The sequence below is a fragment of the Python bivittatus genome, unplaced genomic scaffold, assembly GCF_059951505.1.
Source record: "Python bivittatus isolate LINGU-HERP-01145 unplaced genomic scaffold, Pbiv_v1 ctg000400_np1212, whole genome shotgun sequence".
Classification (NCBI taxonomy): Eukaryota; Metazoa; Chordata; class Lepidosauria; order Squamata; family Pythonidae; genus Python; species Python bivittatus.
In genome coordinates this window covers 1,451,351-1,465,201 of record NW_028277073.1, presented here as the reverse complement: position 1 = coordinate 1,465,201, position 13,851 = coordinate 1,451,351, and the positions used below count along the sequence as shown (strand labels likewise).

Here is a 13,851-nt window from a genome sequence, read left to right as displayed (position 1 = left end):
CCTGGTTTCTACCATACATCCCTGTAAGTTGTGAGGAAGAGAGAAAAAGAGAGAGAAGCTACAACAGTGGAAGAGGTAAGGCTGAGTTTCAGATGATTGTCATTGTTACTACCACATCAGCTCTGTCTTCTATTCAGGGATTCTAAATTTGTTCTTTCTCAGTGTTAATCACCATGGTAATTGCACCATCTCAAAATTATAATCTTAGAATTCTTATACTGTTTGAATTTGCATTGATGTTGTCACCTTTCTTAACTGCTCCTTCCTGATAGCACAGCACAGTATGCTTTGTGTGTGGGGGGGGAGGGAAATGACAGAGGATGAATCATAGAATCATGGAGTTGGAAGGGGCCTTAGAGGCCTTCTGGTTCAACACTGTTCAGTGCAGGATCCACCAAAGCATCGACAGGTGACGATCCAGCCTGTTTGAAGACCTCCAGCAGGTCACCACTTCATGTGGCAGTCTGGCTGATAACTTAACTTGTATAGTTATGAAGTTCCTCTTGATGTCTAGTCTGAGCCTACTTCCATCTGGTTTTTACCCTTTGGTTCTGGTCCTGCCCACTGGGCAATAGAAAATATTTCTGCCCTCCTTCTTCTATATTTCAAACCTATTGTTATGTCCTCTCGGTTGTCTTTTCTGTAGGCTAAATGTATCCAGATCTTTTAATCATTCCTTGTAGGGCCTAGTTTCCAGGCCCTTGAACATCTTGGTAGCCATCTTCCAAACTTGCTCCAATTTGTTATTGTCCTTTTTGAACTGTGCTGCCCAGAACTGGACATGGTATTCCAAATAAGGTCTGATTAGGACAGCAGAGAGTGCAACACTAACTTTGCATAGATTCTGTGCTCTCGTTAATAAACTCCAAAATGGCATTTACTTTTTAGCAGCTATATCACACTGCTGGCTCACATTTAACTTGTGATTGACAAGATCATCCAGATCCCTCTCTCCTGTACTACTGCTACATCAAATCTCTCTCGTTCTATATTTGTGTCTTTCATTCTCCTACCCAGGTGCAGAACTTACATTTCTCCTTGCTAAATTCTGTCTTCTCTAAAACTGCATCTCCCAGCTTTGTGCCATCTACAAACTCTCAACTTCATCCAAATAATAGAACAGAGCCCTATGGCACTCAATTCAAATACTTCTCTCCAAGCTGGATCCATTAATAAGCATTTGGGGTGTAGTTATTCAGCCAGTTGTGAGACTAACATCAGTATTATCTAGCCCATATTTTACCATTTTATTAAGAATATTGAGAGATGTTCAAAGTTTGCTAAGACCCAGATACAATATGTCTACAGCATTCCCTCGATCTACAAAGTTAGGAACGCTATCAAGGGAAGAGATAAGTTTAATCTGGCAATTCTTTTTGACAAACCCATGCTGACTTGTTAATTGGAGAATGACTATTCAAGTGCTCACAAAAATGCTGTTTGCTAATCTGTTCAAGGACTTTGCCAAGTACAGTCCAGTTGTTATTCTGTTTCTTAGATCCAGAATCATTAACTATAACAGTTTGAATCAAGAGGCTATAAAAAGTTGTGTCTCCTTAAAGAACTACACTAATAAACTTCCTTCTCTGGGGTTAATTACAGAAGTTTGTTACAAGGGTTTCCAAAATCTCTATTTTGTTTTCTATGTGCTATTTTTTCCCCCTTTTCCTCTTTATCATATTTCTTCCCTGATTCTTCTTCATGGACAGGAACAATGGTCAAGACAACCACCTCAGGTTCTTGAGTTTCAAGACTCTGGTGATATGGCTGTAGCTGTTCTTTGCAGCATTATCTGTCCCCATATGTATCAGTGGGAAGGGGACTCGATAAGTCTTGGAAATTCTTCTATCTTGCCCTGCTCCTGCTCCTGGCAGATAGCATATTTCACACGCTGATAGATATTATCGACATGTTTGTTGCAGTTCTTCAGAGTAGTAGGATACCAGCTGCCATGACTCACCGTAAGAGCAGTTTAGCAATGGAACCAATTATGCAGGGAGATGGTGGGTTTCCCTTCACTGGATGTGCTAAAACAGAGGCTGCCTAAGATGCTTTAATTTGGATTCTTGCACTGAGTTGGGGTCAGTTCCTTTCAACTCTAGGACTCTGAAAATCTGACAAGAAACATTAATCATGAATAATACTATTTTGTTTTAAGAAGACATATTCCATTCTGAGAATATGTAATTCCAAACTGGATTACACTGGATATTGCTGCTTTGTATAGAAATTCATGAATTATAATTCTACATGAGTGAATAACCAATGTGCCATAAGTGGGCTGTTGATCTAGGACAGAGATCAGTTTGAAGTCCACCCTAAACCATCAAAGCTCCCTGGATGACTTTGGGCCAGTCACTTACTCTCGCCCTGTCTACCCCATGCGGTTGCTGTTGTCTATCTCTATTTATACATATTGTTAGGCTCACTCATTCTCCTGGCCTTGAGTTCAATAAACTTCTCAACCCTATTTTGTCCCTTTTTGCTAATGAGAACTTTAGTGGTTCTGACAACAGAGTTCTTTTAACTAATCTACAAATATAAACAATTTCATGAACGCAAGTAGAACTTTGAATTTTCTGCCTCTTTCAATTTTCTGTCTCTTTCAACTCAGACAAAATATGTACAAAGAGAAACTCATCTTTTAGATGACTTGCATGTCAAACTATTGCCAACAAAGTCTAAAAGATGTTCAAAGAGAATATTAATAAGATACAAAAAACAATATTAACTGATGACTGTAAGATATGTGAAGGAGACAGATAAATCTGCTGTATTGCAACAATTCTACAATAAATCAGTTACACCTGCCAGGAGCAGTGGTTAAACAAAACACTCATATTTCAAGCAAAATAGCGTTTATTTGTAATGATAAAAAATGAAGAAGTACAATTAAGGATTGTAAACAAATACTCTGAATGTCTTTTTCTATTCTGATAAAACATACTAAAAGCAAGAGGTAAAAAATTAGAAGTAAAGTTTCTTTAGCAGAACTTCTGCAGTAAAGTGTACAAATTAGTCCGTTATGAACTACTGAAGACTGAAATAGAATCTAAAATCTGTCAGGTATCAACAAGAGGTTCCAAGATGCACTTTTCACATATAAAAACTTAGCAACTTACACTGTAGAGCTTTTGACAATAATGCTTTTTGAAACAACAGGGACCAACAATCAGATAACTGTTATAAGGTTATCCATGTTCAAATTACAAAGGGACAGAAATATCATTTAGCTGCCCAAATTTTGAAGTACAATTTACATGCTAGGATCATCAGTGTTCTCTAATATCATGAACTTGCCCATTTTTTCTTTCAGTCTCTCAGAAGTTTTCATTTGATCTAGAAGAAATGAAAGCACACAGTTCAGAGGACTATAGACAAACAAGTGTTCTTCACAGAGTTCCATTTAAACAAAATCAGGCTCCTTAAATGTCTGAAAATTCACCATTCTTTGTGTGGAATTTAAATTCCAATATTTTATTTTGAGCAGATAATTATTTAAAAGTCAGATATTTTGTGGTGGGTAGATTACTTTCAGATTAGTCAGAGATAAAGCCCTGTGCTTCTTTTTGAAGGAATGCCTGTACATTTACTGCTATAGGGCAAAATTGTCTGAAGGCAAAGTCATCTCATAGCTGCTTGTTAAAATGACATCCAACGATTTACCATTTCAAGGCTCTGACCCTGTGTCCCCATCCATCGCCTTGGCTGGGAGGAAGCAGAAGCTTCCTTTCCTTTCCTTTCCTTTCCTTTCCTTTCCTTTCCTTTCCTTTCCTTTCCTTTCCTTTCCTTTCCTTTCCTTTCCTTACAGTGAAGAACATGCTGTGAATATGTCTGGAATGGAAACCTCGTCCAGATGGGGGCAGGTGCTTTGGAGCTCTGCCGCCAATTAAGCATTAGGCCAAGTTATGTGGATACAGTAAGCCTCCAATTTAACAGATACTGGTTTGTTTATACAGAATTTTCTTCTGCACATGTGTAAAATCCCACCTGCCATTTTATTTACTTAATACACACTGTATTTATTTATTTACTTAATATTAATTTATTAATATACACTGTGTATTTACTCAACTTAATTACATATTAAATTACATGTAATTAAATACATGTTAATTAAGTTAACTTAATTAACGTAATTATATTTACTTAATACACTGTGTATTTATTTAATACACACTGTAAAATCCCATTTGGATGTAGCAGACCTTCTGCTTTAAAACCTGCCCCCTGATTAGTCTACTAAGTTTTTATGTTTTAAATAATGAAGCTCTATGTGGCTATTTGAGTGTGTAAATGGAGAACGAGTGGAGAATTTCAGAATGGCAGAAGTCGGCTTGGGGATATTAGAAAGTATGTGTGATTTGGTCAACTGATGAAAGGACTAGTATGAGGAACACCATTACGGTTGGGCAGTGGATGTCACCAGAAAACAGAGTCAGGCTGATATGGGAAAAATAAGAATGAAGACAGACAAGATACAGGTTTCTCAGACAAAAGCGGAAAGGTGAACACGCCAGGCAAGGTCTGCTGAAACAAACATCAGGTTCCTGAACTTGTGCTAACGTGGAATAATCAGCTGGTGCATCAGTAAAGAGAATTAATCAGAAGGAAGAGTCTGTCTGACCACAGCATAAGCATTACATGCCCAAAGAAATTCTTTTGAGAAGAGTCCAGAAGAAAGAAAGCTGGAAGCCTATTAAAAGAAAACAAAAACCTCCTAGCATCATAATAAGGAAAGGGAGAAGTCATCTGCAGCATTCATCCAAACTAAGCTGCCGGCCTCCACTTCCCTAGCCCAATCATACTTACAGATATTCTGTTTTTTTTGGCAACTCTAGAAGTTACATAAACAGCAATTTAACAGAAACCTAGTCTCCAAGAACCTCATTCTGTATGGAACTCACAAAAATAAGGCAACTTAATTGATGCATGCAGTGAGATGCGGAATTGAGACTTGGAGATTAGGTTTGTGGAAAGTTTTCACTTAGAAACCCTGAGATTTGCTGGTGGGGATATTTTGAGTTTTAAGATTTGTGTTAGGATTACTGAAATTCAGAACATTTTAGAGGTCACAGGAATGTATGAATACTGAGTATCGTAGTTTATGAACTATGCTCCAAGTAGTGAGTTTGTCTAAATTAGCTATTTATTTTGTGGGTGTGTGTGAATATCTATGTTAGACATATGAGAGAAGCTTGTGAATCCAAGGATGAATTTCAAATATTTGGAGTTGGAAAAATGAAAGAACATTCTAAAGAGCAAGAAGAAGGTCCCCAAAGGGAGTGCAAGAGACCTGCCAAAGAAACTGAAACTTTACAACAACACTTTATTGATCTACATGTACCACTAGAGGGTAAGAAGGAAGGGAAGAACTGAAGAGTTAAAGCAAACAGAGGAGAAGCTGATATAGGTCAATACTAGATGCCATAAAGAGCATTTTTGCTTTTGTTTGTTTCTCAGGGACATAAGAAACACACATGAATAAATACGCCTTTGGCCAAAAATATATAAGCATCTAACCTTGCTGAAATTTTACGTGTTTCAGTAAGTTAAACAAAGGTTTTGTGTTTTCTAAAATCAGAAGGATATTAAAGAAGTTTCCCTGTTATGAAGCATGCCGCTTAAATTTGCCTGAATACTCAATGACCAGTTTTTGCAATTTACTTAGAGGGCTAATTGTAAGACATGCCGGAAAATAATTAATCTTTTGTTTCTGCTTTTATTTCTAAGTACAGGCTAGCAATCATTTCAGTGAAAAAATATGTAATAATCTAGAAGATAATGCCAGCAATTCTAGAAAATGTAATCAAACAGTGGGTTTGCAAGCACTTAGAAAGGATCAAGACAATTACTAGAGGCCAGCGTGGGATTGTTAAAAATAGGTTCTGCCAGACAAATTTTACTGCTTTTTTTGGACAAGGTGACTAGATTAGTACACCAAGGGAAGGGTGTGGATTCAGTGTATCCAAACTTCAGTAAGGTATTTGATAAAATTGATCAGAGCCACCTCTTTGGTAAAATGGAATAATATGGAATGGATGGTCTCACTACCAGATAGATTTGTAGTTAGTTGAACTAATGCGCCCAATGCATGCTCCTTAATGGATCTATGTCTACATGGAGAGAGGTATGCAGTGGGGTACCCCAGGGTTTTATCCTGAACCCAGTGCTCTTCAACTTTTTAATAAATGACTTAGATGAGGGGATAGATGTTCATCAAATCTACAAAGCTGGGGGGATTGCTAATACCTTAAAAGATAGACTCAAAATTCCAAGGGATCTAAATAGACTGGAACATTAGGCTCTATCCACACAAATGCTGTTCAGTGGAGAGAAATGTGAGGTTCTGCACTTAGGTTGGAAAAACCAGTTGCACAGGTACAATCATGGGCAGAACCTGGCTCAGCAGCAGTACTTGTGAGAAACATCTGGATGTCCTGGTAGACCACAGATTAAGCATTAGCCAGCAGTGTGCTACAATTGCCAAAAAAGCCAGTGCAATCTTGGGCTGCATTAACAGAGAGATAAATGGTGTGATCATGGGTACTAATAGTTCTGCTCTATGCTGCACTGGTCAGGCTGCATCTGGAATACCATATCCAGTTTTGGTTCATTGCCATAATACAAGAATGCTGAGGAACTGGAAAGAGTACACAGAAAAGCAACAAAGATGGTGAAGGAGGCTAAATGAACAATAGTTAAAGAAACTGGGTGTGTTCAGCCCAAAGAACAGAGACATGCTACCAGTCTTCCAATACTTGAAGGGTTGTCACAGTGAAGAGGGTGTGGATTTCTTCTCCATATAGCCCAAGGGTAGGACAAGAAGCAATAGGTGGAAGCTTTACAAAGGGAGAGCCAAACTCAAAATTTTCTGACTATGAGACCTATTAAGCAGTGGAACAGCCTGCCTCTTGGAGTCATGGGCACTCCATCACTAGAGGTTTTCAAGTAAAGGCTGGGCAGTTATTTGAGATGGGCTAAGGATTCCTACTCTGGGCAGTGGGTTAGACTAGAAGACCTCCAAATTCCCTCCCAACCCTCTGATTCTATGATTCAATCTTAGTTTCTTGGCATGTCCTTGATGTCATGCCTTTGTGTTTTATGTGAGTGGTATCCCAAGGGCTATTTTAATGAAAAGTTTTAAAAGAGCAGTTCTGTTTTTAAGTTCAAGATGTAAAGCTTCAATCTGCCAGTAAAGGGTGCTATTAATTAGTAAGCCTCTCACATGCTCTGTTAGAATTCTTGTCTCTCTCCTTGGTACAAAGCCACTACCAACGCTTTGGATTAGCATGAATTACAGTGTCTATAATCTAGGGTTTACTCATTACACAACTGGGTTCAACATATGATTTAAATGTAGGGCATTGAGTTGAAGCTGTGAAGAATTAATACAGTATAAAACTATTCCTTTTTATCAACCAAAATGTCCACTTTATGGAAAATGAACCTTTTAGACTTCCCAAATTCTATCACCCGATCTTTCTGATGGATTAAATAAAAAATACTAGAGGTGTATAATGATTACTTAACAGAGGTAGAGAAATAATTGGTGGAGATGCCTGGTATTAAACTGAGGGAAAGGTATGGGGTAACAACATGAATATTGATATTTATTAGGAGGCCCAAGAGGGTAAGAAAATACTACTCAACTGACCCAAAAGAGGACCTGCATGGTCTTGTCATAGCATAAGGACTACACTATAGAAAAGAGTTATTGGAAAAGCTAACAAATCAAATTATAAATGACCTCAAGGACTGGGAAGGGGCTGTACCAATTAAAGACAAATGTTAAAGTTGTTGGTCTACTCAAATACATACATGCTAAGCTTTATCACAAACTACAGGAGAAATATTTGTTGGGTTGGGGGGAAGAAGAAGGAAAGATTTAAGATGTAACTGGAAACCTGGTAGTGAGCAATTAATCTGGTTGCACTGGTTGGGACAGAAATACAGCTGAAGTGAAGATGATGTTCACTTGGAAACAAAGACTTTTATGTTGCTGTAGCTTAACTCAGAGGCTACAATCTTACTTCAGGGATACAGGACTAGATACATGTGGTACGTGTGTAGGTGTGGCGTGAGCAGGACACACCCTGGAAGGAAGGGACTGTAGTATGTTTATGTGTGGCTGCTGTGAGATATGTCAGAGTTAAATGTAAAATAATTAATTACCTGGGGCAGAGCAAGGGAGATACCCATATGCAGTTCTACCTATAGAGTTGATATTTAGAATGAACTTCTTGAAAGAGTGCAATAAAACAGAAAGTATACCAATATCACCAATACTCACTGATAAGGTCACTTCTGTCCAGCAGTAGTTCTAAATCTTTGTCAGTTATTACTTTTTCTCTTGAACCTTTAATCTCTCTATAAAAAGAAAGGATTTTTTTTTTTACTAAGTTTCCTTGTACAGTATTTAAGGGCTTAACCTCTTGGCAACGACTTTAGCTTTAGTTATAAAAATGGTTCCTTCATGTAAATATTTGTTCCGTGTGGGGAGCCAGCGTGAGGTAGCGATTAAGGGGTTGGACCAGGAGTGGGAAAACCCAGCTACGAGTCTATCCGCAGCCATGGAAGCTTGCTGCATAAGACTGGGCCAGTCACTCTGCCTTAACCCAACCTATCTCAGAGTGGAAGTTGTGGGAAAACAGGAGGACGAAGTGCTATCTGTGCCACCTGGAACTAGAAAATGAAAAATAGGATATAAATCAAATAAATAAGCAAGCAGATCATACCTGTCATAATCCCTGGACTGCAGCAATTCTATTAACTCCTTGGGGTCTAAGCAGCTCTTTGACTGGTTTACTCCAAATTTTCCACCTTTGAACTGATCTTAAAGGTAGACAAGAAAAAAATACCTTTACTAATCAGCACTCTCACTCTGTCAGTGATTTTTTATTAAATATATAAACTGCCCATGATTTTAGCCATAATTCTAAAGTAGAAGAATAATAGAATTATAGAAAATAATGCAAACGTAAATATTTTCCAAAAAGAGCTCCCCAATATTATGTCCAGTGGAAGAAAATACAGTCATTGGAGATTCATGTTTATACGGTGAAAATATTGTTAGCTGTAGATATTAAAGAACTAATGCAAAAACAAAAAAAAATTGAAGCACTGCATAAGTAGCATCCCGTTCCCAATATCAAAACCAGGTAAGCATCACTGCTGTCAGAGAGAACACACGGCAAGACACTCTGACATCTAGCAGCACAAAACCTAGCTACGGTTAGACAGGCCAGGTTCTCTACTCTTTTACACAGTAAATGTAAACTGTAGACATGTATAATAATGTACCTCAAACAACCTGAACTACCAATGACTACTTATTTTATACTCCATTTAGCAACTTAGAGTCTCCCTTTGGTCACTAGACTGTTGTGAAAAACATTTAAGAATGAGGGTCGGTCATCCTTTTCTGAATACTGTCAACAGCACATATCTCCTGTGTTTCATAGTTTGCAAGATTATAACTAAATATTCAAAGCTTTACCTGCTCATTAAAATTCCCATCAGTTTACCACCTCTGAGGGTTTAAAAAAAAACATTTTTGCAAAGATTATAGCTTTTTTTTTTCATCATTAACCATCAGCTGTTCAGCTTCACAATAAGCAGCAAGTAGCTGTAGAACTCTTTATTCCATCAATGGACACAGATAGAGTAACTACAACATTTACATAAAATAGGAGAGGATAAATGGCGTTTTACTACCTATTTAGGGGGATGATAATCTAATTTAGAAAGATACAACAAATTAATAAAAACTAGAACAGAAAGGGGGCAATATGTTTCCTTGCCTCATTTTTTTTTTAAGCAGGGATGTATCAAAAAATGTCTATCAATGGGGATAACCCCAATTCTTTTAAATTGTCCATCTCTAGGAATGAAGTTGAATACAAATTTGAATTCTACAAAGGTTCACTATAATGCCATAGATTAAAACCTAGACTCAAGTACTATCTAGTGTTTATAGAATCATACAATGTTAAAACTGGAAGGGACCCATTTGCAAACTTCCAATGGGGTGTATTCATCATTGTTGTAGACAGATGGTTCCACTGCTTCACATCTCTTGTCACCAGAAAATTCCTCAATTTGTCCTAAAGACTACCTGTTCCTAGAAAATACTCCATATGCAGCCAGTCCAGAAGTTTCCAATAGTCTAGTGTCTAGTAAATCACACTTAAAGAGTCTGAATTTTATAGTTCTGTAAAACAGAATGACTGCAGGCTGCCGCTTGCTAGAATTATTTGTTATGTAATTGATATAACTAAGTAGAGCAGTGGCCCCTGTGCTGTTTAGCAGTTATGGAAGGACACTGTCTCTTCTGTCTCCCCTTCTCAGCTGTCTTTTCTCAAGGCTAAAACACACCCTGCTCCTCCAATTTCTCTAGGGCTTAGTTTCTAGCCCCTGATTGTCCTTCTTGCTCTGTTTTGCGACTTTGCAGCTTCTATGAATCCATCTTGAAGTCTGGCCTTCACAAAAAGAAACAGCTGAGGTCTGATTGAAGCAAAATGAACTGGAATGTTTGTTCCTTGTGATTTGGGAACTGTGCGTCTGTTGATGCACCCTAAAACTGCATTCCCGTTTTCTTTGTAGTCACATCACATTGCCTCCTCATATTTAGTTTGTATTCAGCTACTATTCCTTTTGTTAAATTACAATTTTGATTATAATAGTAAAATCTAATACAAACTAAACTTAAAGAAAAGAAAATAGGAGTAAAAAGTGCAAGAGAAAGAAGAAAGAGAAAAGTAGGAATATAATAAGAGAAAAGAAATATATAAAGAAGTTACTTCCAACCTTCATCATAAGTATAAACAAATTGAGTTTATCTTCACCTCCTCTATGGTTATAAACATTTACCTCTTCATCCCATATCCTACCTCTTATCTATAAACAAATCCATAAAAAATCTTGTCAGTCCTGGTGTCAACAGAAAGTCTGTAAATGTTTGCCAGAACTAACAATATATCTTGTTTTAACCTGGATCAAGTAAACCAACTTTATATTTCTTCCTTTTCCTTCTAACAGTCTTAATCTTTAGTTCAATCAAATATTGTCGTAGGATTTGATTTCTCTTCATTCCTCTTTGTTCCATTGCAGAGAGTTCTTGAAGACTTTAACAAGCCTCTTCTGTAAATCCAGTAGGAAAAGATTATCCAGGTCATTCTCTTGGTTTGTCATTTGTATATCCCTTTTAAATTTTAAAGCCTCAGCCAGTTTCTTTTGTAGATCCAGTGAAACATCCTTTTCCAAGTCATTCTCTTGGTCTGTCAGTTGTAAATCCACTTTCGATACCATCTCTATCGTGTCAGCTAAAATTTGTTCTACATCTGTCATTTCTACAATAACATCTTTTGGACACAGTCTATCCATAGAAGCAGACATCATTACTGACATTGTTGATATTGTGGCTACTATTTTCTGATTCCATTATTCAACAGTGTCCTTGAGTATTTTCATTGTTACAACGTTTTGCAACGTTTTGCAAGTTTGCAAATCTTTCCTCTACCTATAAACTTTAGTCCCTTCTAGCATATAGTTTTTGAAATCATGAAATTACTTATCTTTGTTTGGCTTGCAAAAATCAAAACAGAATCTATTTCCCACGAGAAGCTGTTTGTACTTTATAATTAATTCCAAAATCTTATTGTAAAAGTTTCAATATTCCAATTTTATCTGGAACCTCAGTCCATTTATAACTTTCTAAGATCAAAATCTTATTTAGCTTTTCGCCGTTTATTTCAGATTCTATAAGTTCTTAAGCTTATGATTAAAATTTTCTTTCATTCAGGATTGAAGGTAGACTCACATGATGTTTTCAGATTTGTCGGTCCGAAAGTCTCTAATAGCTTAGTAGTAGTTAATCAGCAATTTCCAAAAGTGTTCAGAAAGTGAAGTTTGCAAACTTAGCATACTTCAAAAGTCTCCACCATGGTTGTGAGCAAAATGGCTAATCCTGTTGTCTCCTGGTGCTCAAATCTGCAGAAAACTGCTGTTCTGTGGTCTCCATGCAAGGACCAGCCATCCAGAGCACATGTGGGCAATCTCCTGTCCTCTCCTCATTCAGAGAGATTCCAAGGAACCAGTCTACTTACCAGTTCCTTGGTCTTTGCCACAGTCATTGGCTCCGCTTTTGCAGAGCCATCTTCAGTTTGCCATACCTGCCCCAGAAGTTTGTATTCAGCTACTGTTCCACCAAGAGTTTTTGTACAACTATATTTACCACTCCAGCTGCAATCCAGCCTAAGCCTGACAATTCTAGCAGCAGTCATGCCTTGATTACATCGCAAATAGACTTACAACCTACTTGTTCTGAGACTACCCTTTGAAGAGTACAGTCTGGCTTCAACTGATTCAACATGTGGCAAAGTGATATTGTAATCATACCTATATTAAAACTTCGGGCATGGTACCATTTGTTTTCCAGAAACAATTTAAATTGTTGCCTTTAATTTTTAAAGCTTGAAACACCACAGAGACTGGCTCCCTAAAGAAGTATTTGTCTCATTATGAGCCTATGGGACATTAAGATATGCAGGAAATGCCTTTCTGAAAATGTCTGAGCTCCTGGGATGTAGAAGGCTATTGCCAGGTATGCTAGAGAAGACCTTCTAGGTTGCTCCCAAGCTGTAGAACATTAGAATTAGAACCTAGGGACTTATTTGTTTGAAAAAACTTCATGAGGGCTTTCAGTAATTATTTATATTTTAAGTTTCATGCTGTTTTGGACAGATTGCCCTTATAGTCTGTATAGGCTGTGTCAATAAACAAAGAAAGAAACAAATAGCTTTTAAATGGAAGACTATTAAAGGCATAGTACTGCAGCCAGCAAAACCTCATAGCTGATGGTCCAACAAAGAAAAAATGTGAACATGATTTCTAAGAATTATAGAGATATTACTAACTTTTGTGGATAATCAGCTTCTCTAACTTCCTTTTCGCAGCAGCCCTCTCCACAATCTTCTGGTCAATGGTATTTGCGGTTACAAAACGATATACAACCACTGGCTTTGTTTGACCAATTCTGTGACATCGGTCTTGTGCTTGAAGGTCAGACTGAGGGTTCTAAGAAAAGAAAAATATATGAATGTAATATTTAGTGGTTACATGAACCTCAGATTTATCTTTTCAAATCCATGCAAAGCATTTTTCTCAGGAAAAAGGAATTCTGGCTTCTTGTTAACAATTTGTTTAGATCTTTTTTCCAATTTGCTTCTAAGAGAGAGGGGTACAACTGACTCAGTCTAGTTGTAGATATTAAGCAGTGCAACAAAAACACAGATCACACATCAGATGCAGAGGTAGCTGTGTGAGCTCAGGAGAAGATACAGCTGCTTTAAAGCATTCCCAATAGGTGCCACATGCATTCCTGCACATGCTTCAAATCACATTACCCTTCAAATCTGAATCTCTATATAGCCTATTATTAAGAATCCTGAATACTTCATGTTTGTTGATGTTCAAGCATGTTGTATTCAAGAAAAACTTAGTACGAACACATAAAGCTACTTTCTGGTCTTTTCTCAGATGCAACAATGGGCAACATTTTCAAATGCTAGGTGACCCCACCAACAAGAAACCCAAGCTGAAATCTCACAAGATCTGGTGATCTTATGAGCTTTCAGGCATTTAAAAGTATTTATTTATTGACATTTTTATTTAATTCCGCGGATCTTAGATGTTAAAGATGTCAAAGATGCTTTGGAACCTCCAGGTTCAACATTGCTCATGCCTGATTACTGTGACTAGCAGAAGTTTTTCCTGTTCTTATATGTACTTAAAAAACATTCCTGGAGAAATTAAAAGAACTGGATCTGATATTTTTTTACTTAAAGCACG

The 13,851-nt window shown here is 37.4% G+C and overlaps 1 protein-coding gene across 1 annotated transcript in view; it reads right to left on the bottom strand.

Moving 5' to 3' along the window:
- Positions 1-2,860: 2,860 nt before the first annotated feature.
- The window catches only part of HELLS (helicase, lymphoid specific), a 47,346-nt gene continuing 36,355 nt past the window's right edge, over positions 2,861-13,851 (bottom strand). Inside the window, exons 19-22 of the mRNA XM_088144270.1 lie at positions 12,918-13,077; positions 8,739-8,835; positions 8,294-8,370; positions 2,861-3,339 (exon numbers count right to left, since the gene is read on the bottom strand). Coding sequence (XP_088000396.1) covers positions 3,257-3,339; positions 8,294-8,370; positions 8,739-8,835; positions 12,918-13,077 — 417 coding nt within the window. The 3' untranslated portion in view covers positions 2,861-3,256. The remainder of the gene's footprint in view (positions 3,340-8,293; positions 8,371-8,738; positions 8,836-12,917; positions 13,078-13,851) is intronic.